Source organism: Anas acuta, chromosome 4 (assembly GCF_963932015.1).
Source record: "Anas acuta chromosome 4, bAnaAcu1.1, whole genome shotgun sequence".
Taxonomy (NCBI): Eukaryota; Metazoa; Chordata; class Aves; order Anseriformes; family Anatidae; genus Anas; species Anas acuta.
The window spans coordinates 28,811,722-28,836,724 of record NC_088982.1 but is presented as its reverse complement, the minus strand read 5'-3'; the positions used below and the strand labels follow the sequence as shown (position 1 = coordinate 28,836,724).

The 25,003-nt window shown below is 38.8% G+C and overlaps 1 protein-coding gene across 1 annotated transcript in view; it reads right to left on the bottom strand.

Annotated features, from left to right (window-relative positions):
• PAICS (phosphoribosylaminoimidazole carboxylase and phosphoribosylaminoimidazolesuccinocarboxamide synthase) overlaps nt 1-25,003 on the bottom strand; it is a 39,250-nt gene that overhangs the window by 10,054 nt on the left and 4,193 nt on the right. The window contains exons 2-12 of the mRNA XM_068679356.1: nt 23,945-24,031; nt 20,361-20,840; nt 19,413-19,502; nt 14,590-14,673; nt 11,368-11,439; nt 10,323-10,724; nt 8,917-8,982; nt 7,518-7,731; nt 6,178-6,188; nt 5,899-5,964; nt 3,044-3,117 (exon numbers count right to left, since the gene is read on the bottom strand). Coding sequence (XP_068535457.1) covers nt 3,044-3,117; nt 5,899-5,964; nt 6,178-6,188; nt 7,518-7,731; nt 8,917-8,982; nt 10,323-10,724; nt 11,368-11,439; nt 14,590-14,673; nt 19,413-19,502; nt 20,361-20,840; nt 23,945-24,031 — 1,646 coding nt within the window. The remainder of the gene's footprint in view (nt 1-3,043; nt 3,118-5,898; nt 5,965-6,177; nt 6,189-7,517; nt 7,732-8,916; nt 8,983-10,322; nt 10,725-11,367; nt 11,440-14,589; nt 14,674-19,412; nt 19,503-20,360; nt 20,841-23,944; nt 24,032-25,003) is intronic.

The window sequence follows — 25,003 nt, the reverse complement described above, 5'->3', positions numbered from 1 at the left end:
TTCATCATTTTGCAGCTTACTATCTCAACTTTCACTGCAACCGTATTTCATGATTTTCAATACACAGTTTTTTTCTCCTTTTTTTTTTTTTTTTTTTTCTGATGGGCACTTGACAAGTATATGTGATTTCCATGAGTTCTTTAGTATCAAATGCCCCTGAGGAGCCTTATTTGAGACAACTGTAGCCAGTAATGCTAATATTGTGACTACAGTGGAAGCAATTGGCAAGTTCTAAAAAATCACAGAATAAGTACCTAAAGGCATACATACACTACCTCTGATTTTGATTTCTTTAGTAACTCAGTAACTAAAAAATCTAAGGGATGCTTTCTTAGAGACATAAACCTTATTGCATCTGTAAAATCAAACTTGTTTACTTTCACTGTGAAGTTAAACAGCCCATTCAATTAGGTATACCTTTCAAACAGGCAATAAAATTCTATTAAATAGCTGAGATTTAAATGTTCCCATTTCCTTTAATGTTTCTCTCTAACCTCTTTGAATTTTCCCTTAGTGTAGTAAAAGGCGGTGGCATCCCTATCAGGAGGTAATAAGGTAGCACCTGTTCTTGTTGGAACATCTCTTGAAAACCAGGATTAAGTTTTAGCATCAACTGTATCAGTAAATTACACTAAACACATTCTTTTAAACTGAAAAGGTAAGAAGCATCTCTTTAACAGTATTCCTTTCAAGGTATGTAAATATGGGAGAGAAGTATGGTAGGTAAATAACAATGGATAGTCCCAAGCAGGCCCTGAGTGACCATCAGAAGTTTGTCCGCTAGAAAATAAAGTCCTTAGACCTCCCATTGAAATTAATAAGGATGTGTAGGTAATGACTACTGGCCTTAGATAGTCATAGTCATGATTCTTCTCTTGCTAATTAGTCCTGTGCAGTAAGTCAAATGTCAGAATTTGGCCCTTAATTCACCTCAGATTTTAGAAATTAGAATATTCAAGCATGGCAGTGCATTGAGCTGCATTCTTGAGATGACTGATCTACACAAAGTGGAGCAAGCTGTTGGGAACACATCATAATTTCTAATCCTTGAAATCCTATCTGTATGCATAAACATAGAGTGCTTGTTACAAGCCACAAAAACATATGGCATGAATTCCTTGTGCTCTGTGTTCTGATACAGGCATTTGCAGCAAAGTAAAAGGCTTTGCTTTTTGTGATAAATGGCCTGAAGAGCTGATAGGTTTTTTACAGCGTTAGAAAGATATTCAGGCGCTTTGGAGAGCTTTACTTCAGTAAGGATGTTTGCAACTGAAAGCTTGAAACTCAGTACACTGCATCAATCAAACAGAATATTTTAGCATGTATTTGAGTGGTTTTGTTTGTATCACTGAAACTATTCTGCATGAAGTCAGGTGTATTTGTAAGCTGGGTTCTGCAGTGGGCCCACAAGCAGACACACCAGGAAAGGCTGACTTAGAATCTCACTTTATTGTCATGCAAGTGACAACTTCTTAAAGCTTTTTCCTTTTTTTTTTTTCTTTTTTCTTTTTTTAATTAAAAAACAGCTGCTCAGATGTCAAAGCCTAAATTCACACTCCTTTGTAGCAGAAGGCAGAATATGGCTTTTCATTGGCTTTTACTTAATAGTGGTGAACTGTGAATTAAAACAACAAAAAATGTGTGTATTCCTACTAACAGTCCTTCCATGCACTAAGAACATTGTACCAATTTAACTTAAGGCCATTTGTTAGTGATTTTCATCTGGTTTTGACGCATTTTTATAGTTATGTTAGCAATGAATTTCATTATGTTTGAAACTTTAAAGCCTTTAAAGCTAAAACTGTTACTCTGGGCTTAACATTAACAAAGTGGGTATTCTAAGTCATTTTACAAACTGTAAGCTGGGGAACAAAATCACTATAAAATCTACTGCCTGCCAAAATAAAGTCAAGGGATATTGGTAAGGAGAGGACTTTCTTGGGGGCGGTGAGGGAGGGAGGAGGAGTACTGCGAGTTACAAATCTATTAAACGTCATTTGAGTCCTTGACCAGGACAAATTTGCAACCTTAATCTTGGAACAAGTGTGACTCTTGTTAACTTTTTGCAAAATTCTTTGGAAAATATTTTTGGCAGTAATGCCATGTACTGAAACCTGCAATTCAGCTTTGTGCTGATTTTTTAATAAGATCTTTAAAAGGCCCTTTCTGTGCAGGTGGAAGTCTGGTTAAGACAGGGATTATTTCTTATTCCAGCTCAGCTGGGTCTATGTATGGGATTGGTGATGAGAAGCAAAGTAAAAGGAAAGGACACTTGGCAGGCATGTTTTTGATACCTTCCCTGTGACTGTCCACTATTAAAACTCACACAACCATGCCAAATTAACCACCACTGTTGTAAGCTAGGCTTTTTACTTTGCTTTCTATCCAGTAGAATTGCTAGTTGATCCCAATTAGCCACTCTTCTAAATATCTCCAGTCAGCATAGCATATTTAATCGGATTATCTACCTTTTATATACAACCTCTTGGCTGCAAGACAGATTTTATAACGCTTTTTAGTAAGTTATTGGTATGGTGTCTCACCTGAGCAAATTAGACCAAATGGATGGAAAATTTCTGAGGATTATGGATATGCTGCAGGTAATGATCCTTATAATTTGGTGTGTAACCTTTTCTTTTCATCTTAAGAACCCAGTATGGGTTTAGCAAATCCTCCATCCCCAGATGCAAAAGCAGCAGTTAATGTTTTAACTGTCTAAACGCCAAATGTTGTAATTAATCATACTTGTATATACATTCCCTATGGAATATACTGGGTAAAATGTCCAGCTAATAACTTGAGCCTGTATGGGGTTTTACCAGCACATTTGTGCTGTACATGCTGGTAAAAGGTTCTCGAGTACTTTCAGAGACTCTTACTGCATGTAGCTAATAGTAACACTTTATAGTACTGGTATAGTACAGGTAGTACTGGTTTAAGTTTATAGGCTGTTCTGTGCTGCTAGGTGCTGACAGCCCAGTTTAAGTAGACACCACACCGCTCACTACTGCAGGAAGGGAAATGAGTGAGGCATTTGGCTCACTTTCGACTGTGCTGAGCTCTTACATCCGTTACAGCTGTTACAGCTGTTTACGTACTTTCCTGTATGGCGATTTCCTGAAAGTGAAGACAAACCAGACTTACATTCTAACCACGTTCCAATCCCTGGAGTATAATGTGTATTTCACAAAATGCAGTCCAGCCTTAGGTCTTATCTCTGGATGTGGAATTACGAATTGGAATAAGATAACATAAGGAGGGGGAAAACCAGCAGATAAGTGGTACTAAAGGGTGTATTTAAAGAGGATGTTTCAGAGATAATAGCTATTACATTTATTGTGGCCAACAGACTTTAATTCTGTCACATTAACCTAGCTGTGGAGTGGGGATGAGACTTAATTTTTCTTCAAATTGACTTCAGTTAAGTCATCCATGTAGGCATGATACAGCTCTTGAGTTATTTTCACAGGATTGCTTTTTGTTGCTTTGTCTGCCCATCCCTTAAATTTGAGCCTGATGCATGGCATCAGGGTTGTACACAACACAGGTTGGTTCCTGATGGGTGCTGTAGGCCAAATAAAGTGTCCTGGCTGCTCTTTTTGCCATGTCTCTCACTCCCTTTTCTTGAACTTTAAAATAAACAAAAAAACCCAGGGGTGTTCTAACTTGTTACTAAGTTAGAACTTAAATAAGTTGTGGATAACCATTTGAGCACGAGTGCTGGTGCCAATGCAACAGACGCCATCTGCAGAAGAGTGGGAGTGTGGAGGGAGTGCTTTTAAGCCAACAGTGATGACTGCATTCCTGGACTCCAGGAATGCAAGTACCTCTCTGCTCAGTGAAGCCCATTCTCCAGGCATTTGGCCCAAATACATTTCAGGCTACCAGGAAATAAACTAAATGAGGCATTCAGGGGACTTTCCAGGGTAATAGCCCTATCAAAGACGTGTAAAGGGACCCATTCATCTCAGTGAATAAGTGTGCTTCAGAGGTGAATGGACTATAGATCGGGGTGGTGATTTTTCCATTTATCTGCTACACCTCAAAAATTTCAGTATCCTCCTTGGCAAACTGGGGAGAAGACAGAGATATGTCCTTAATCTGAATGGTCCCCTGCTAATAGTGCAGATATTTGTGGAGGAGGGAGAAAAACAAAGGCTTTTTCATAGGATCGCTGCTGTTCCCATCATTACTTGATGTTGGTTTGGATTTTTAAGCTGGATCATTTCCATGATGTAATTTATACTAGATTCTCAGGAACAGTTGTATGGAAACAACCTGGTCTGGCTTAACTGCTTAAAAGGAACCATATTGTGGTTCTTTTCAGATTCTCTGAGTCTTACTGTAGTGTTCTCACACATAACAGATAGTGTCAGATATGTCCCAAGTTGTGTTTAACTTGCCTTTATGCATGCCTAGGCTAAATATTGTGTGACTGTAACGCATTTATAGAGCAGAGCCTCAGAACAAGTTCAAGTAAATGTAAAAATACTCTGGAAGGATGAGTTGGCTTAACTAAATGCTGTATTTGAAGGGACTTTTCTTGAGAAATCCTCTATTTTAGTGATACTAGATTTAGCCCATTGTCACCACCCCAGAAGATACTGTCAAAGGCAGCAGACCATAGCTCTAGATAACTGGAATTCTGAATGCAACCTTCATGTTATTTTGTCCCTAAGCAGTAAGTGATGTTGTATCATAGCCACAACTGCAATGAAGAAAGGTTGTCCTGATGCCACTTTGATTTATCTGTCTCAGCTTCCTAAACGTTCAAGTAAAATACTTCTTACAAAGAAGTGTGAGTAGTGTATAAGTATTAGATAGTGCCAAATGCTCCCCTACACTTGACTTACCACTATTGGCCAAAAATAAATGTGAATGGTAGAAAAGAAGGGGAGAGCTTTCTGTCAAAATCATTTTTAAAAGCATGCTATACTTTCTAGTTACAAAGCAGAATAGAAGTGGAATCTCACACAAAGGGAAGTCCACCTTCTTTGCACATTGTTAGGTAAATCCTGCTCTTTGCTAAGTGCAGGCATGTTTTCTGAGGAAAACAAACAACAACAACAAAAAAGTAGAAAGCCACACGTGCTTTTTTTCTGTCTGTCAGTTCTTGCATCATGCCTACCCTCTAGTGTCGATATGAACAGTTTCCAAATAGAGAGATTGCATGCATGCTCTGCAGTTGCGTGTGTGCTCTGACCTTCTAAGAATTTAGACAGTCCTTTGCCTGAGTACTGCGGTACAGTTTTCACCTGGACAGCAGCATTTAATACAGATGCATATTGAGATTGTTCTAATTAATAAAATAAGTCTTTTTTTCATATTCTGAGAGAAGATAGAAGATGTTTTTTTGGGGGTAGTGGGAGCAGGCAGGGGCATTGTAATGAGTGACAGCAAAGCTTTGGAGAGACTGCAATCCTCATGCATCATTCAGAATTTTAAGTGAAGTTTGTCTTTGCAATGCTAACTGCTTTCCTCAAGTTAGCCTTCTTTCTGTGAGGGCAGTCAGACTGCAACAAAGCACCTTTGAGCTGCTCCAAGTTAGGGCTAGCACACCTGAGGACTTGCTGGGCTGCTTCAACTCACTAACTGCACAGAAAATCATTTGCCTTTTTTCTTTTTCTTTTTTTTTTTTTCATCTGGGTTAGTCTGGTGTCAGACTATCAAAATGAGCTGGTTTGTGGGGGAGCCAGCAGGAATAAAGAGATCTTCATGTTGCAATGAGTTATCAAGTGGCAGCTGGTTTATGCAACTTCAGCCTTGCACTCAGGGAATGGAGTACAGTTATCTTAAAAACTTCATCTAAATCTGAATTGATCTCAACTGTTTACATAACCTGGAGTGAATTAGAATGGGAACACATTTTTTTCTGTCCCCTTCCACAGAAGGACTAACCTGTGATTTTAGTGCTGCTAGGAACAGGAGGCTCTTCAGCTAGCTTAGCATATTCTAGAAGGACACCTAATCACAAAGCAGGGACAGGGACAGATTCCTTGTCCTGCCAAAGGTTGCATTTCTATATGCAAGTAATATAATACATGTAAGTTCAAGGATGTGTCTTTAAACCATTGCAATTGTAAAGGAAAGAAAAAAGGAAAGGTTTTTGTTGTTTTTTAGCTAACTGTGATTAGTATTACAATTGTCTCATTATAAGCTAAAGATTTTTACATTTACATTGGTTTACACTAAGAAACCAATGTAAATGTGAAAAATGGTCACTAAGTATACACTGGCACAACTTAGACAGTGATCTCTAAGAAGTTTTGATCACTTAGAAAGTGATCAAAAATTATGATTTTCTAGGGATATTTCTCTAACTTCTCAGAATTGTTTTTGAAGTGTTAGTCAAATAACAGATCAAGTCTACCATTGTAGAAAGGTAATCAGTATAATTTGAAGATAAATAATACCCTCATATAATCTCTCATAAAAGAATTAACAAGAAAATAAGTAACCACAGAACGGGAAACAAAGCACTAGATCCACTAAGATCTTTGTGTAAAATTTAGTGAAGAGGGATTGAGTGGAATTTAGGCCCCTGGGTATTTAAAAAACAGAACAAAACTGGTTGCTGCTGCTTCTGCAATGAGAACTTGACTGTTTGACTTCACTTGAGTCTGTGTGTGTGCCCAGAACTAACCTAGCTTTGGCAGAGCTCTGCAGGTCTATGCACAAACATGACAGATCCACAAATGAGTTGTTCTTCTGCTTGAATACACTCAAAGGAAAACCTTGCAAATGCATGCCTTGCAGGCAGGATAGGCTGTAAAGTACTCGCTTACGCAATCACAAAGTATTGGCTAGTAGGTTTCTGCAGGGTTACTTAATGGTGTTTGTCATTTATCATCTCCCTGTACAGTGTCTATGTTTTTTCTGCTTCATTTGGTTGGTTACTGGACAGGGCAGATCCCTTACAACAAGGACCAGAACCCATATCTGTCCCTTCTAGGTGGGTACCAACTTTCTGGCTCACTGAATTCTCCAGTTCATTACTGCACAGCACCATACCCTCTGCAGGCAGATAGGGATGGTTCCCTACCTTAGCAGGTGACAAGATTAGCAGGGTAAAAGGAATTAAGGGTTATTTTTTTCCTCGCCTAGCCTTGCCTAACCAAAAAGAAAATCTTTGTTCACTTAACAGTTCACTTAATTGCAGAGGACTAATTTGCTAGAATGGTTAGACATAGTAATTGAACATGATAGGTTGAAATTTTTAAGTGTAGATGTTTTCTTTGATCAGTCAAAGTGATTTTTTCTTTCAATTAACCCTGTCATTTATGTAATGTAGGTGACCCAAGGCATTAGGAAGAAGTTATATAATTTATTAGACTAACTGATGCCACTTCTAGAAGTTCATTGTTAAAGATTATGATGGAAACTCATACCTTTTTTTTAATTCAGATGTCTGAAGGTGAATAAATTAAAGGGGAGCAACCATGTACTCATGTGGGTGACCTACTCTCACAAATAAGTCTATTTAATTTCTTACCATCTGAGAGAATCGTTTTGCATGCTAATTTGTTAGAAAGTTCATTAAACCAACCTGTTGTATGGCTGATGGATCAGCATACAGCTGAGTTCTGTTGAGGTCTTGCATTTCTTCCTGCTTACAAAGCCTTTCTAACAGTAACTTTTTGCCTTCTGTGTGCACTCTCTCTGTTAACAGTTTTTGAAACTGGAGTATGGTGTTTTCAGAAGCACTTTTCTTAAGTGGAACAGGTGACATCTCTGTGAACAAAGCAAAGTATGCACTTAGAGTGTACAAGTCAATGAACTGCTGACTGAAGTCAAGCACATGCCACATTTCCCTAATGCTGTCCTTCTATTACCCTCTTTTGGCAGGCATTGTCTGGTGTTGTGTAAGGGGTCATTGTATAATGACCAGTAGGAATGAAGTAGACCTTGTAAAAATCATTCTGGCTGCTCTCTCATATTTGAACTCTCAGGCTTTGCCTAGCTACCACCTTCTGCAAGACACAGCTAATTGACAATAGAAGAAATAATACTTAATTACATAGAGTTAGTGCTGTTAATGCAATTTCTAACAATGTAATGAACAGAAATGGTGTAGTGTTTGGATCTGTTTGTGTTCATCTGTCTACAGGCAAGACATAATTTTAGTATTAAAAGTAAGGGGAAGTCTCTTAAAAACTAACTTTGTTATCCATCATTTTTGGACTTTTGATTATTTAGGGCCAATTTTAGTAGGAACAAGAATAGCTCGTGACCTTTCCTTTCAGATTGCATACATATTGCTGTCCTTTCCTTCATTTTTCTGTCAGTGATTCTTTAACATATCATTGCTTTGATAATAGATCTTAACCTATTTTTCTCTTCTGCAGTTTTAAGGACATAATTTCTCCTCTCATTTACTGACACATGGTATAAGTTGAAGAAATCACAACCATGACTGTGATACTGTCTATATTTTCCTCTGAGCAACACAGGTTATTAAACAGCTTCTTCCTTTTAAAATCTGTTAATATTTTTCTTACATTTGACTCTCACAAATTAAAGAATTATTTCTTTAATATATATCCATATATATAATGGATATATAATACCTATCCAGGTTGAATGGGGCCTTGGCCAACCTGATCTAGTGGGTGGCATCCCTGCCTATGGCAGGGGGTTTGGAACTAGATTATCTTTGAGGTTCCTTCCAACCCGAGCCATTCTATGATTTCCCAATGCCTCCCTCATTTTTATTGATTTTTTATCAGGGATGAAGATTCAAATAAAGAAATTGCCTTAGGCCCACATGCAGATTGTTAAAAGTGCAAGAACAATGTTAGTTTGGAGGTTGGTGTTTACAGGATTACAAGTTACAGGATTTTTTTAAACTGTAAACTAGTATGTGGCATCCAATTTAACAGTAATGTGTAGATGCTTTAAAAAGTCAGAGGCTCTTACCATCATTCCATGTTTTTCTCTTGATACCCAAGGATCCTGTGTTTGCTGTAACATCTCCCACTGAAACTTAAAAGAGAGAAGCAAGGTTACTAAGTATCTTGCAGAGATTCTAAAAGCATAGTCAGTCACAAACCAAAATGCTTTATCCTGCAAAAGCAAATGCATTGCAACAACTGACTTGGAGCAGTAGGAATCTTCTAGAGAAGTTAGGTGCTGGACTGGCACACAGTCAGGGTGGAGACACATACGTTTGCTTGACAGATGCCTCAGGCAAGCTAATAATTAAAGTCTCTTTTATGAAAGGTTATTGTTTTCCTGTACCCTGCCTGCATCAGCATTCACAGCACAGATAGCACGGCCCTTTTCTGGCATGCTAAAATGTAAAGCAGCCATGTCAGCTCAAATACTCTTGGTGTTGAAAAAATCCATTTACAGGGAGAAATGAGCACTAATACCTTCAGTTTCTGGATTTGGAAGAAAAGGGATGTCTTAAGAATGTCATCTAGCATAAGAACAAGGTAGGTGGGAAGCAGCAGTGTCATCTCATGGCCACCAGCCTCACCCAATGGCACTACCGTAGGGTGCTGCTGGACACCGTGTTATGGCTCTGATTCACAAGTAAGGACAGCTGCCTCAAGGATTGCTCCAGCAGCTTCTGCTCAAGCTGTCCATCTGACCTCTGCTGCCAAACTGGTTCAAGTCCTCAACTACTGTTTGTGGCATTGGTAATTATTATCTGGTGTGTTTAGAAAAACCAGAATTAGACCTGGTTTACCATAATTCACTGAGCTGTATGCTGCATTATGCTGCATATATATGCTGCAGTGGTACAGTTGCTTCTACACAAGTGTCTGATCCACCTGACTCCTCTGGCTCTCAGGAGCAACTGCCTCTGCTCCAGGCAGATTATAATTACAAGTGCTCAAATACACATTACAGCCCTGGATTTTTTTCCTCTATTGACTGTGGTGTGAATTTAATTAATGAACTTTGCTTTTTTGAAGTCCTTGCACTTGGCTTGACTGTTACACTGTTCTAATTGTTATGAGCTTGCAGCTCTGTATCAGTCATGCTTTACATGCCTGTTGGATCACCTCTAAGGCCTGTCTTGTTTCTCTAGCACCATTTCACCATATCTCACTTAGTCTTCCAAAAGCACAAAGGCTTTCTAATAACATTGAGCATGTTGGGTGTTTTTACTTTTTGTTATTTTTCTCACTTCTAAACTCCTCCAAAGACCACTGCTATCCTCTGAGCATTGCCTGTCTGACCATGCAGATAGAGGTTCTGCAGTTATTTTCCCTCCCTCCTCATTTCAGCCTTGTATTTCACCCCAGGACCATGGGTCATCAGGCAACTTTAACTTTTGTTTTAGTCGCTTTATCTCATTACTGAGATTTTAGTACCTGATAAGAGGCTTGAACTTTCATATCGCCAGCTTGATGGTACTAGAGGCTGTCTTTTTAAGATATCATCAATTTCTTCATAAAATCTCATTTTTCTCCTGGGATTACCAAGGTGCTCATTTTCTTTCTGTAGTGCACGGTATTCATATTTTAGGTTCTTGTACTTTGTGCGACATTGTTTCCAGTCTCTGTCTATTCCACGTTTCATTAACCTTCTGGCAATTTCCTCAAATATTTCTTTATTTCTCGTGGCCCCTTCAAGCATTTGCTGTATCTTTTCATCTGACCATATGTTTATCAGAGCTCTGACTTCATTATCGCTCCAGTGTCTTCCTGCTCCAGTATCATTAATTGTAATAACTTTAAAGTGATTTCGTGCTTCTTCCAAGGGAATATGATTATCTGAAAATATAATGAAACAACTGAGTATTGCTGAGTATACATATATTAAAGTGTAATTGTAGCTAATGATTAAGTAACAAGCTGAAGGATTAATTTATGTTTATAATAATCTCTGGTTACAAAAATCTTTTACAATATTAATATCCACTTGTGGTTACATTTCTCTTAAGTATGCAAAATACATAATCTCCTGTCTCTGGAAACCATCTAAAATTCCAATATTTTATCAGTGTAACTTTTCTTGCTATAACTTTCTTCAAATTCAAGACATGTCAGGGTGCTACATACAGGACAGCAATAGGCTTTAAGCATTAGAAGCAACGTTGTATCAGCAGTAATAAGAAATGGCTTTCCAGGGTCAAATTAGAATGACAATAAGAAATAGCATGCAAATGAAAATGCTTCCATGGTTTTGATACAAGAAAAAACCCTAAAATCTTACTATCTAAATATTTAGAAGGAGGCTGATGCTGCTCTTAGCCAGTCTGAAACTAATTTTTAGGTTTAGTGGTAACGCCACACTGGAGTCAAAAGGAGATAAAGTTAGAGCCATGTTTACAGCAGAGATTTGGTTGCTCCAGCTTTGTACAGAAATTCCAGTGCAACTTGCTTTCAGAATAAATGCATGGAAATGAATACTCACCTGTCCCAACTATCCGTTTTGCTACTGGCGTACAAGATCTGTCTTCTGAGGTAGTACTTATAGAATCATCATCTATAGAAACATGCATGTTTAAATAAAAGGGATTTGGGGAAATAAATTGCTAATGTTATTCCCATCTTCTGCAGGTAACACCTATCTTTGATTAAAAATGTCATAATCCATTACTCAGAGGGTTGCAAGTTTTCTGCCACTTGCCTCTCTATTTATTTATTAGCATACCTCATAAGCTTTATCTTTCTTCCTGCCCCCACATTCCTCAAAGGTAGCTGTGGATGCTGCACAGAAGATTAAAATACCTGACTGAGCACGTAGACGTACGTGGCAGGTTTGCATCTCACATGTAAGTAGATTTGCATAACACGTTTGTGCACATTGACTGGCACGGGTGTGCCGTCCATCCTTGGGGTGCCATTTGTAAGGGCACGCTCCTGGGGATCCCCTCACACCCAGCAGGGCTCAAACTGCCGCGCCTTCCCTGGCAGAGTCATTCATGCTCCCTGGCTGTTGCCACAAAACGAGCAGGGACTGCTGCAGAAGTCCCGCTCCCTAGTTTGGGAACTGCAGATTCAGTTGTGATTAGGAGGAGCGTCAGGCATGGGCACCTTTACGCAGACCTGCATGCAGTGGCATTGCCAAAGCTTCATTTCATACTGCTGAGCGGGGGGCTTCTGCCACAGAAAAGTGGTTTTGAGTCCATTTTACTAAGCTAGAGTGGTGGGTTTCAAGTCTGAGGTGTATCTATCCCTGATTCCAGAAAGGAGACAAGGAATTGATGCACCGTTTCGTGGGGCAGGTAGAAAGCTTTTGCCCCCAGTTAGGAGGTAACCGTGTTTGTTTATTTTGAAGTGAAAGGTTAGCCTCTGATAGGGAGCTGATGTGATGGAGATAACATAAGCAATAGAAAAATTGGGAAGTAAACAATTTGTTAAAACTTTTGTGAAAATCTTATAGCCTAAATTGCACTTTCTACATGCAGGGATGGCTCAATCGGAAACTATTCTATACAGCTTAAATGACAAAGCAGGGAATACAGGAGAAGTATTTATTATTCTACCCACATCAGAGCTCTCTTCAAAATTCCATTGCTAACAGGATAGAGACATCATTCTGTTCTTTTTCTACATGTCTACATGCCATTTTTGTCTTCCTTGGCAAAGCTGAGGCTACAAGAGCTTTGCACTTTCACAGCATAAAAACTACAGCTTCAAAAATAAAACTGGTTGGACAGGAGCCCTCTGAGTTCTTGAAGCCATCTATGGACATCAAAACCCATCTCTGCTGACTCTGGGCTTGCTTTCTCATGCTTGGACTTCTTTGAGGCTGCAAGTTCAATTTGTGAGGTATTACTTGTTGGGTTGGGAGGGGGAGAAAGATGAGTTCTTATAGTTTCAGTGGGGGATATCACAGACCTAGTATATTCAACAAAGTTTTCAGGAAATGGTAGAAGTAAATATTCCTTATATGTTTGAAAAACTGAGTGAATGGTTTAGATACTTAGAAATGTTGTTGGTAAATTAGTGTTCATTTGATGTACTTTCTATAATGGTGCTTGCTAATTTATGCAGAATAGTATCTGGAAATCATATTTTCTTTATGACGTGCTTTATCTTAAATATTCGGTACATATTTTTCACAAACCATATGTAGGAATTAATGTCACACCTATGGAAAACTTAGAATCAGAAATTAATTTTTTACAATCATAAAACCGTTGAGGTGCTAACAGAAAAAAAGTTTTCATAAAGATCTATTTCATAATTAGTTTTCCCCATAATTCTTAACAAAATTCTTGCATCTGCAGCTTTTGGAAATACAGCTTTGAATCAGAAGGGAGCGATAGTTCCGATCCTAGGCTCTTGAGTGATTTTTATTATTATTATTTATTTATTTTGAATTATGATCCAAAAAACATGGCTTTCCCTTCATCAGGTGCTCATTCTCTCAACCATACTTGTTCTCTGATCTTTCTGCCTTTGGCAGTGGCATTTGTGTACTGCTGACCAGGGTGACTGCTATCCTCAGATGGATATTATGTGACAAGACCAGGGAAAATTTGGATGTGTAAGGCAGTCAGTTGATTTGCATGACATTTATTCTGTCACTGTGTATGAACTCTTCTTGAGTTCATACAACATGACCTTGCTATGTCTCTGAGCTTTCAGGGACACACTCTCACTTTATCCTTAATGGAATTTGTGTTTTCTGTGTCATTGCTATGATTACTCTGATGTTGTCCTCAGTGTCATACTCCTTTACAGTTATCTTCCATAATCAAGAACAGCCTATGTAAACAGTTCTAAAAGCTGTGCTAGATAGGGTGTCTGAACACCCAACTTTAAATAACACAATTGCCAAAAAGACAGCACCTTGCCTGCATCACAGAAATACTGATGCAAACAATAGAGATATTCTTATGGTAGAAACTTTTAAGGGTAAAAGGACAAAGAATTTGTCATTCACAGAATCATTATAGTAGATTTTTTTATTCCTTCCACTAACTTCTGAGTATAAACAGTAATACCATAAGAGTATAATTTGATCCAGGGTGTAAGGCCAATAGATTTCAATGTCATTGTTATTTCCTCTAATGCCTTTTTTTCATGACCATCCACGGTTTCTATGTTCAGTTATTCCAGAAGATTATTATCCCTAGTGTATTCTAATGTCAATTCTAAATGATTTTAGTAAAACAAATTTCCTGAATACTTGTCATTGAACGTACAACTTCTGTATATTGCTGAGGCTCTGATTTCAGTTTTACATGTAAAATAATGCAGAATATTTATGGTAATTGTTGGATAGCGAATAGTCTGAAATTAAATGGACTGTCATGAAATAGTTTGAAAAGACAGACAAGGCATAAAACGTTCAGTGTTTACAAGACAGTTATTTAGTCTTCCAGTTCATCCTCTCTAGTAGATTTGTATGAAAAAGAACAGTATTTTTGTCACAATGAAATGCATATTTATCACATCTAGCAAAATAGGAAGTATGTTGGCAGGAGAAATAAGATCTTTTTATCAATAAGGGGAAGGAGAAGCTTACGCATTTTTACACTATGAAATCAAACAAAACCAGATTTTATAACCTAGAAGTAGCTTAAGTATAATGTGTGAGAGTAAGATAAAAATCTTAGGAATCTGCAGTTCCCAGTAGAGTAGAGTGTGCTGTTATAACCATCAGGCTACAATCCTCACCTACCTATGTCAATTGTCTCCTTCTTTATTTGTGTAGCTTCCAGAGCTGCCAAGGAGGAATTGTTGAAGTCCTCATCTTCAAGTATTTCTGCACCAAAAGAATTAGAACTCTTATTAAGTAAATAGGCCTTAAGTTCATAGTATCATAGAATGGTTTGTATTGGAAGGGACCTAAAGGATTATCTAATTCCAGCCCCGCTGCCATGGGCAGGGATGCCACCCAGTAGATCAGGTTGCTCAAAGCCCCAACCAGCCTGGCCTCAAACACTTCCAGAGATGGGGCATCTACAACATTCATAAATTGTATCCGTAGGATCACCAGCTTGAGAATGTCTGTAACAATAATGATTGTTAGAGATTTCATCTGCAAATAAATTAAAACTGTCACTTTCTGGAACAGTGGGCTTACGAGCCTAGTGTAAGCAATTATAAAATAAATCCAGAAGACCGTGTAACAACTGCTCAGCACAAGGTTATGGATGGAAAGTGCACACTCCTTAAGGTATTAAAACCTGGATTAGAATTAGTTGAATCGTTCTCTGATCATGGTTTTAAGTCATGTAGTAAGAGGTGAACCTGTCTGCAGCAGAACAGGGAAGATGGTGACTTTCACAAGGGCTTCAATACACACTGAAATTATTGCAGGGCTCTCAGGTGACTGACGTTAGGAGTCACGGAATTAGCCCCAGCTGGAGCACAAGGGGCCTTTCACTGACATCACGGTGCTCTGCCTGGATGATTGATCTGCGGGACTGCTTGCTTGCTTGATGGAGACAAAGTACTAAATTCTTGTCATCAGAGCATCACCCCCAGTGCAGCTTACGGCAGGGTTTACATCAATGCTGCCCGGGCTCTGGGCACCCTGACAGCCGTGACAGCAGGAGAGTCACGGGGAGGAGAGCTCAGCACCTCGGCCATTGGTCCTCTCTTGTTTGACGGAGAACGCCACCCCTGTGCCCTGGGACAGGCTGGCAGATGATGCAAGTGGTCTCTGCAGCCCTCATTTCCAGGTGAGGAAACCGCTGTACAGAGGTTACAGGCTGAAGGCCACGCTGGATCAATGGCAGCAGTTTCTGGCTCCCAGCCTGTTCTCAGTCCATTCAAGAATATTGCCCTGAAACATTGAGCAATAACGCATAATCTATAGCCATTTTATTAAAAATTACCACCGAATCAATATGGACTTGTTTGCATCAGATGTTCTTTATGATGTGACCAGCATCATGTGCTTTTTTCCCCCTTTTTTTTTTTTCTGGTGAGCCAAGAATGCGGGTAGATAGCCTGGCTTTTTTTCTAAGCTACTTGTCTGAGTGTTTTGGGGGAGGGCATGAGGAGAGCAAGAGGGAGCCAAACAGAACAAACCATTGACAGTTTCTGGCATGGATAAAAGAAATTGGCTCCAGCCACATTGTTTAGTCAAGCTATAGACAGTTGCCAGCAAATATGCTTAATCTCTACTTTGTATTTGAAGCATTGTTCACAAGGCCACCAGAGCAATGCTGTAGCAATACTTTTCCTTTACTCCCTGAGAATGATAGGAGCTATGTTCTTGTTTGGCATCGTGCTCACTATTGCTATTAATCTCGTATTCTGGCTCGCAAGGCAAAATCAGTAATTTGTCTCCTAATCCTTACTCTTATGTGTGTCATGTATAGTATAAAAGGGGAGGGGGAAGGAGGATTTTTCAATGCGTGGCCTATGTTAACTCTCCAACAGGCTGCAAAGTTGCTGCCATGCAGATTGGCATGTTGCTCTGCCAGGCAGAGCTGTGAAACTGGATGTAGACAACTCTAAACTTAGTGTCTGCAGACTGAGTATGACTTGGGCTAAGCCAGCGAATAATCAAGAACCATTGCTTTTGCAGTTCTCTGAAACATCTACTTCATACCTGCAGCATGTGTACTAAAACATTCTCTTCTCATTTTATATCTGTACCTTTAAAAATTCCATGCACACAGCAGCCAATGTTCAAAAGAACCCAACATAAGTGCCTGAGTATGTACTGACTTCAGATCCTAACTTTAAACAACCATTAAAAAAAAAAAAACAAAAACCTTTGCCTAGCAATGCACCTTGGCAGTGTCACAACTTACTCTTAATTTCTCCTGAGACAGACCTATAGTAAAGTATGCAGGGCACCAAAAAATGTAAAGAATAATGACAAGAAAAGTATTTTGATGGGAACAAAACACTTGGTGTAGATGTTTTTAAGAACTTTGGGCTACTAGCATTCCTTAGAGTTTTGGTTTTGTCTCCACTGTTATTTCCCACAGTACCTCAGATTTAATCAGATACCTCAAACTTAATTAAATACCTGTGCACAGTCTGTGGTGATGCTGCAAAGTCTGACATGTTTGGAACATTACACGTGTGTGTAGTTTGAATTGACTGATCACCATGTGTGCAAACTGAAGCAATTAGGCTCTTCTAAAAAGATTTCCAGAAACAGATGCCCTTAAAAATGATCCCATGAAATGTAAAACAACAGTCAGAATGACTAAATAAGGTTTTATTTCCAGATTGATTTAATATGGATAGGTGTTAGCAGGAAAGAGAAAATTTAGTGACCCTAGGCTTTCTCTAGCTGCTTTTGCCAAGAACTAACTGGTTTTGATACGATACTCTTGCCCCCTCTGCTGGCCAGTCTGTTGAGAAAGTTTCTCCAGTACAATTCTGTGACAGAAACTTTCAATAAAGTTGCAGTCTGTATGAGAACGTGTTAAGATTTATTTACTTTATTAATATTTATTTTTTAAGATTTATTTACCTCTGTCTGTGCCTTCTCAGGTGCACATTGCCTACTCTTTAAGTAGTGAGTACATTTGTGCAGAGGTGAAAAAATGCAATGACATCAAAGACCCCACATAACATGGTATCTCTGCCTGATTGCCTTTTTCACTATTTATCATCAAATGAATTTATAAATACAAAGGTACATACAAGCTCTTAACAATGTTCTTACTTTAAATTAATTTGAACTATCAGAGAAAGGCATGTACCACATTAGAGAATAAAGGGTGTCCACGATACTGCAATGTAAAAAGTGTACACCTGTTCTCTGCTTTATATAATACCCAATTATGTTACTATAAACAACACAAAAGTCTAAGTGTTCTTTACTACCCGTGGTAAAATGATTTGAGCCTGTACTGTTCATTTGGGAATGAGGAAAATAATTTTGGAAGCTGAAACTGCATCTTATTAAGAAGGAGTGCTGTTTTTTGCCCTTTTTTTTTTCCCCACAGAAATTTGAACAGTAGTCTTCTGAGTGAGCAGGCTGAGCCAGAGAAACTTAATGAAACACTTGCTATTTTAATCCTTGCCCACAATATCGTACCGCAATTGCAGTTACCCAGAAACGCACAAACAATGCTGTCGAATACATATTTTTGAGAAGGGAAATGGTAACCACTGTAAACTACAGGTATCTAACAGCTACGCATATTCTGACATAATGTTAAAAATGTAAAAACTGAGTACTCAAAACCATACTGGAAGTATACAGCTAACTTTTTCTTCAGTAACTGATTTGGAAGCTTGTGATCCAAAACGGTTACAGTACTGCATAGCTGCAAGCAGCTGATAACTATGCCAGATGACAGTTTAGTGTCACTGCTGAATCTATGTATTATTACAGTGTCTTGCTATTGCTCATATACATGTAGTATTATTACTTGTTGATGGGAGGAAGTGGAATTTGATGCATTTTACAAATTGTCTTAACTGGATCCCACAGAGTGCAGATTATGATTTCTTACCTATTTTGTCTCTTTCAAAATGAAGTCCCTGTAGGAAATGCTCTTTCCATGACAACCTATTTTTTCCTAATGAATGCCTCTGTGCTCATGGTGATCTGCTAAAAGGCCAGTTATGTATTTCTTTATGAGTAAATTTAAATTAATAAATGTAATTATACTTGAGTGGCAGGCAAGAACACTACTGTCCAGTCTACCTCAGATTACCTCTCATCATCAACCAGGTCTTTACTTACTGGTCATAGCTGTTTCTTTCCTTATATGCAGAGCTGCCAGATTCTCTGCAGAAGTATTTACAGTAACATCGTGTCAGAAAATTTTTAATTTGACATTAAAGTCTTTCAGGTTCACATTAGACCATTTAAAATTTTGTCAGTACTCCTTTACACCTAATTCACGAGCACATGCAACCTCATGCTACAGAAGGAGACCGTGAGGTGCTCTTTACTATGGAGAGAGACATCTGTCAGTCTTCCAGGCTTTCATACATGCTTCTAGCTGAACGTTGAATTCCCACTTCTCCCAAAAGTTACGCCTTCAGACATAAGCCATAACATTTCTTTGTAAAGAGCATATGACCTTCATTTTTTAGCAGCCACCAAGAAATGGGGAGAGATACTCTGAAATGAAATTTCTACCTTAACATGAGTGTTTACAGAATTATATTAAGTACTGATCTAATTATGTTGTGAAAAAGAGAATACTGTGTTAACCTTTGCACAGGAGACTGAACAGTTCTGTTCCTTGGGGACCTACAGCTTAAGTTAAAGTAAATGCAATAATACATTACATTCAACTTGCTTAAATCAGTAGTTTCTTCTTTATGTCTTGGGCCCTGAATCTTCAAAAATATTATTTACAAGACTGTTTTTACCAAATTTAGCAGAGCACTGAGAATGTGCACATGTATGCCTGTATTTATTTAAAGTATGGTTACCATTATTATGTTATTTCCTCCTTATAAGTTTTTAGGCCTCTGCATTTTCTGTCATTACAGTGCATGCTCATTTTGGAAATCCATCTGAGCTTACTAAATTTAGGAATTTGTATAAAATAGAAGACTTCAGTTTACCTGAGTCAGAAACTTTCTTTATATCTGCAATCTGTAGATCTTCTGACATATTACTAACAGAGTCCTCTTCACCTGTGTCTCCAGGCATCTCTGCATAAATAATGCTATGTTAACCAGGGCACCGCATTTGTGTACTACATAACAACAGCTGTGCTGTGTCAAATCAAATGAGCCATCCAACCTAGGATCCTCCTTATGCCAGCAGTCAGTAGTAGATGCATAAGTAAAGAGTCTGCAAACAGCTACTGAAGAATGAAACTTCCCCCAAAACGCTTTCATAATTTTTGGGCAGAGAAAAACTCATCTTTGTGTTACATTTTTCTTCACTGACTTCTTCCATTAACCTTCTGGCTTCTAGACTTACATTTGGCCACCATAATACCCACTGTGTAGGATTCTTACTGTGTAACAATCACTTTAGAGTCTAATTTTGTTATTAAACAACAGGCCTGTTCCTGGCTGTGCATAAATAAATAAATAAACAATAACTCTTATGCAATGTAGGTTGGGGACTATAAGAGAAAGACAAATTCAAATGTTAATTTTTAACTAATGTCTATAAGTACAGACTTCTTTTGCTCAGTGTCTTCATTTTTCCAGTAACAGTCTGATCATCTCTCAGATACATTTTTTATCTAGGCTGGGAACAGTCCCTTCAGATATGACTTTGATTGGAATGGTCTCTCTGTATCTTTGTCTTACCCTACATCTCCCTCTTATCCTTCTCTTTTGTTTTCCAGTTCTATTAAAAAAAAATATGTCTGGGGCAATCACACAACAATATTCATTAAACTACGGGACAAAACAGTCAATTTCCATTCTGGGTTCCCCACCCACCCCACCCAGCAAACTGGTTAATCTATCTGCTTAGTTTCTTTGGTTCTTTTCTTTGGTAATGCTGAAAAAAACAAAACTTTTAAATGATATATGGGTAGCTGAAGTACTTACCTATGCAGTCCTTCTCTGATTTTGCTTCTGTCCATTCTGGAGGCCTCCCACTTTCCTCATTATCTGATTTACTTTCTTGTTCCATGGTGCTGTGCCCCAGAATAGCATCCAGTTCATTAAAAAACTTCATACTTTTACTTGTACTCCCTGAGCCTTGGGCATTTTTTACACTCCTGTATTCATGTTTCAGATTTTTATATTTTGTCCTGCACTGCTTCCAGTCCCTGACAATCCCGAACTTCCGAAGTCTGGCAGCAACATGTTCAAATATTCTTTTATTTCTCACTGTCCCCTCCAGTTGTTGCTGGATATTTTTGTCTGACCATATGTGTATCAGAGCTCTGACTTCATCAACAGTCCAGTGTTTTCCTCCTTCGTTTGCTACTGTTGGAATAAAAGCCGGAGTTTTAGAAGCCTCTACTGCTGACGGTGGATTACCTGCATCGTGTGGGGTAGGGGAGAGAGACAGACACGGGTTTCCTGCATTAGGTAGGTGGGGTGGGGAAAGGAAAGGAAAGGACAGAGAGAATGAGAATGAAGCATGTTGGTTCCTAACAAGTTTTCTCTCCAAAGATGGAGTAGAGGTGACATTAAAATCAAGGTATTGGTTATTGATTTGCCAACTTTCTGTTACGACATCATTTTTGTCTTTCCTTGAAAGCCTATGTTAAGGTAGTGCATGTACATTTAATTAATCTGAGAAGAACACTTTTAACTTTTACTTGTAACACCCTTGAGAATATCCTGTTAACTTCTGTTGAGCCATAGGTCAGGAGGAGAGAACTGTCTGAATGGCACAAAGTGCTGTATTATTAGCACGATAACAAGTTGGCCACTAGCATAAAGACTTAACTTTCTGCATTCATCTCATGCTTCTGGTTTTGCACACATGCAGAACATCAAACTGTAAGGAGCTGAGGGATCTGATTCTTAACTCTGAACAAAGCACCCTTTTGGGGGGGCAGAGGAATGGAGGCTTCTGCCTTGAGTTACACAAGAACATTTGTGTGATACTGAGGCCAGCTCTCCTGAACCTCTCCCTTTCTCAGTATGGACCACTATAATCATTAAGGTTTCAATGATCAAAAGGTTGTGTTTTTTTGTTGTTGCTGTTTGTTTTTTAATACAAATTAAAAATTGAGTTATCTTACTCTGCAGTAAGATTTTTTTTTACTTTTTCCAGTCTCCGACCTTTTTTTTTTTAACATTAAGAGATAAAAGGATAAAAGGAGATGCCATGCAATTACTGAAAACACTGAAATACAATCTCTTGCAGTTTTCAAATAATTATTTGTAATTAAGAATTTGCTTAAGGACTTAATTTTGATTATCAAATTAGTTTGCAAAGTTGTTTCTCATGTATTTCCCAAATCTTTAGGAAAAAAAAAAATCTCTTTTAAAACCAACCCCAGCGCTTTATCAAAAAGAACAAACAGGAAAGTGCACAGTAACTGGTAGCTGGCTCTGTTTTCTGCAGCTATGCTGAAGTGATAAAAGCCGTTGCAAGTGTCTTATTCTAAAAGGGCAAGCCAAGCTATGGGGGTGGGTACTTTATAGTCATTGGGCTTTGTTTGACGGCAAAAATATCTGACCTTTGCTTGCACATACAGCTGCAGCAGAGCATGCTTGTGTATAATAACCTGTCTGGGGACAAACTTGTCCTAGATACAGGAATTCTTTGCTCATCTCATTCTAGTGGTAAAAACTGTGCTGAGATACCAATATTTTTCCTGTTAGTCCTGTGTTAATTGGAACTCTCCAGCAGTCAGCCGACTGACGTGTTGCTGAGAAGGGTAATTTTCAGGTGACGTATCAATTATGCTTTCTTCACTTCTTCCTGAGAGATAGTGCTTGTTTACAGGTGAATGCAACCATAGGAATCGCCATGATTGACAAGTGCCAACATCAGATAAGCTTGATGTAGTCTCTGCTCAGTAGTACTTGGAGCATTTCAACTATCTGTGTTTCCACATGGGTTCATTCTTCACTACCAGAGAGCACCATGGAGACTGGGGAGAAAAACCCCAGAGGAGGAATAAAAGGTGCTTCCTCCACTGGCTCTGCATTTCTCAGTCAAAGCCATACAGTAGTATGTGTAGTCTGAGAGGGAAACAGTTTCTATAGTTCTTGTGTAAGTCATTAATAAATTCATTTACTACTGAGCTCACTTTCAGTTGTGAACATCAGTTTGGATTGCTCATTCATTCTTCTACATGCAAAGCAAGTAGAGCAGAGTGGATAATGGTTGCTAGGTTTGTTCCTCCTTCCCTTTAAAAATCTTGTGAATCAAAATATTTTACCCATAAGCACAGCTTTAAGACAGGGTGGTTATAGTCACTGTACAATTTCATGTCTCAACTGTATTTTAGCTCAAATTTGTTTAAAATGACTTACAAAATCATTAAGATGGGGTACCAGAATTTTCTAATCCAAAAGATGTCTTTATGCCATATTTGACATTTTTCTAAGCTTCTTCAACATGAAAAAAGTGAGCAATCTGCTAAAATTAAACCAAAATACTAAGCAATATAGGTATGAAGGGCTCAATATTTTTTTTCAGTGCTGTTTGAAATAGTACCTGAAATCTAAAAACTAAGAGAAGCGCTAGAGAAGGCTTCTCAGTATCAATACATACTTGAGAGCCCATGCAATTTAAGTTATTTTGCTGGCTTTGTAGAAAGCAGCTTTCCCAGAATTAAAGTGTTTTAGCAGGTCAAACAAATCTGTTTGGCAGTGTGTTTCAAGAGCACTGATGAATAACAGAGACAATTCCTGTAAACTTTGATTCAGATACAGCAGGAAAAGTTTTGGTTTTATATATATGTATACAGTTGCGTGTAAATTTCTTGTCTCTTCCTTAATTTCTTGTTAGGCTGGACAAAAGGAGTGTAGTTTGCACTCAAAAACCTGTAAGTTTAGCTGGGGCCTTATTTTCTCTCTGAATATCGCACCTTGGAGTTTATTCTCTAGTGAAAGTTGTGACTGGATTGGGGGACTGGGATGTATGCTGGGGCATAGAGAGCATGGCAGAAATGGGAGGAGCAGAACTGCTAGAGTAGGGCAGTTTCCAGATGAGTTGTTGTAGCCTTGGTTGGGCTGAAGCTTGGCTCACCACCCCTTGCTTGGAGAGAGCACACATTTGCTGTGAAGCCCATTGCAAATTGGGATTACTCGGTGGGAGAGGTCTGACCCTGGCATCTCTCTCCTGGCTCAGGCCATTCACTCATGCTGCCTTAAGCAGAAATTTACATGAGTTGGAGAGAAATTACAAGTTGAGTTGTGTATCACACGCTACCATTTGGCACTGAACAAAATGAATGTGGTTAATTTGATTATACTATAGCAAGAGATGCGTTTCGAGTGTGAACAGTGGTCAAGCAGGAGGCACATCGTGTGTGGTGGACAGTATCTAGTGAAGCACGGGACTGCTGAGCACTAAAACTGGGAATGAAATGGTGCACAAGTGTGGCTGTTTTATAGCTATGCTGATGAGAAATGGAACAACGGCGCATTCAAGCTATCAGAAAGCACTTTGACAGCAATGCTGCTTTTTAGTTTGTGGTCTCTGCACCATCATACTATACCTAGTTGAACTGGTCTGACACGTGACATAAAAAGTAGTGGATCTCCTGGAGCATCCTCATCGTCTTCTAAAGAAACTGATATTTCACCTGGGAAGGAAAGAGTTGTCAGATAAAAACAGGTATGGACAAAATTAGCTTATATTTGTTTTAGTGGAAATGTCCATAGACGATGAGATTATTAACCTGGCATTTTCCACACTCAATTTAAAGATCCAGGAGTTATGGGAGGCAAATTAAATTATTTTACATCGTAAATGTGAAGCTTGTCAGAAATATTCTTATTTTAAAATTCTTGTAGAAACTGACCAGATTCTAGTGACTTGTCTGCTTCTCTGACTCTCAGCATTTAGAGTGGATAGCACATGTATAGTTGGAAAGTAGAGAATGTAAAGCAATAGATGGTGAAAAAGAGCAGACTTTGCACATAGATTCAGATAAACACAAACCCATTTATATAACCAATTTCCAGGAAGAATATTTAAAGAGTAGGAAGAAAATAAGAACGTTCTACAAAGGGCTCTGGAAATCTCTGAGATTCATTAGCGGCACAGAGAAAGCAGGAAACCACTTTGGCTGGAGATCAAACATACTTGTAGCCGACTGGATTCAATCTAGCTTTTTTACAGAATTGCATTCCTTACAGTTCTTTAAACAGCAGCGTTACAGCAATTGCTGTGTAAGTTTGGAGAGCAGCATACGCAAGTCAGGTTATGAATCAGCTTAATGTTCACAGAGCACTTTTAAACTGCGCTGTATTCAACACATCTTGATGACAGGAGCTATGCAATGCTGATTTCATCAGCATGCTGAGTGAGCTGCTGCCGTGTGCAGCCTGGTGGGTGACAGGGAGCGAAGCTACCTGTTCAGCGGTACCGCACGCCCTCGTACCACGGGGCTGTAACGAGGTGCGGTCATAGAGGTGGAATGGGGCGTCCCTGACACTGCTCAAATCGAGAACTGTGTCTACAGTCATTTGAAAACACCATCCTAAATCCTTCCGACTTTCAGGTAGACTCAGCAAAATGAGTCATATTCACCTTGGCCTGATCTCAAGCTGCT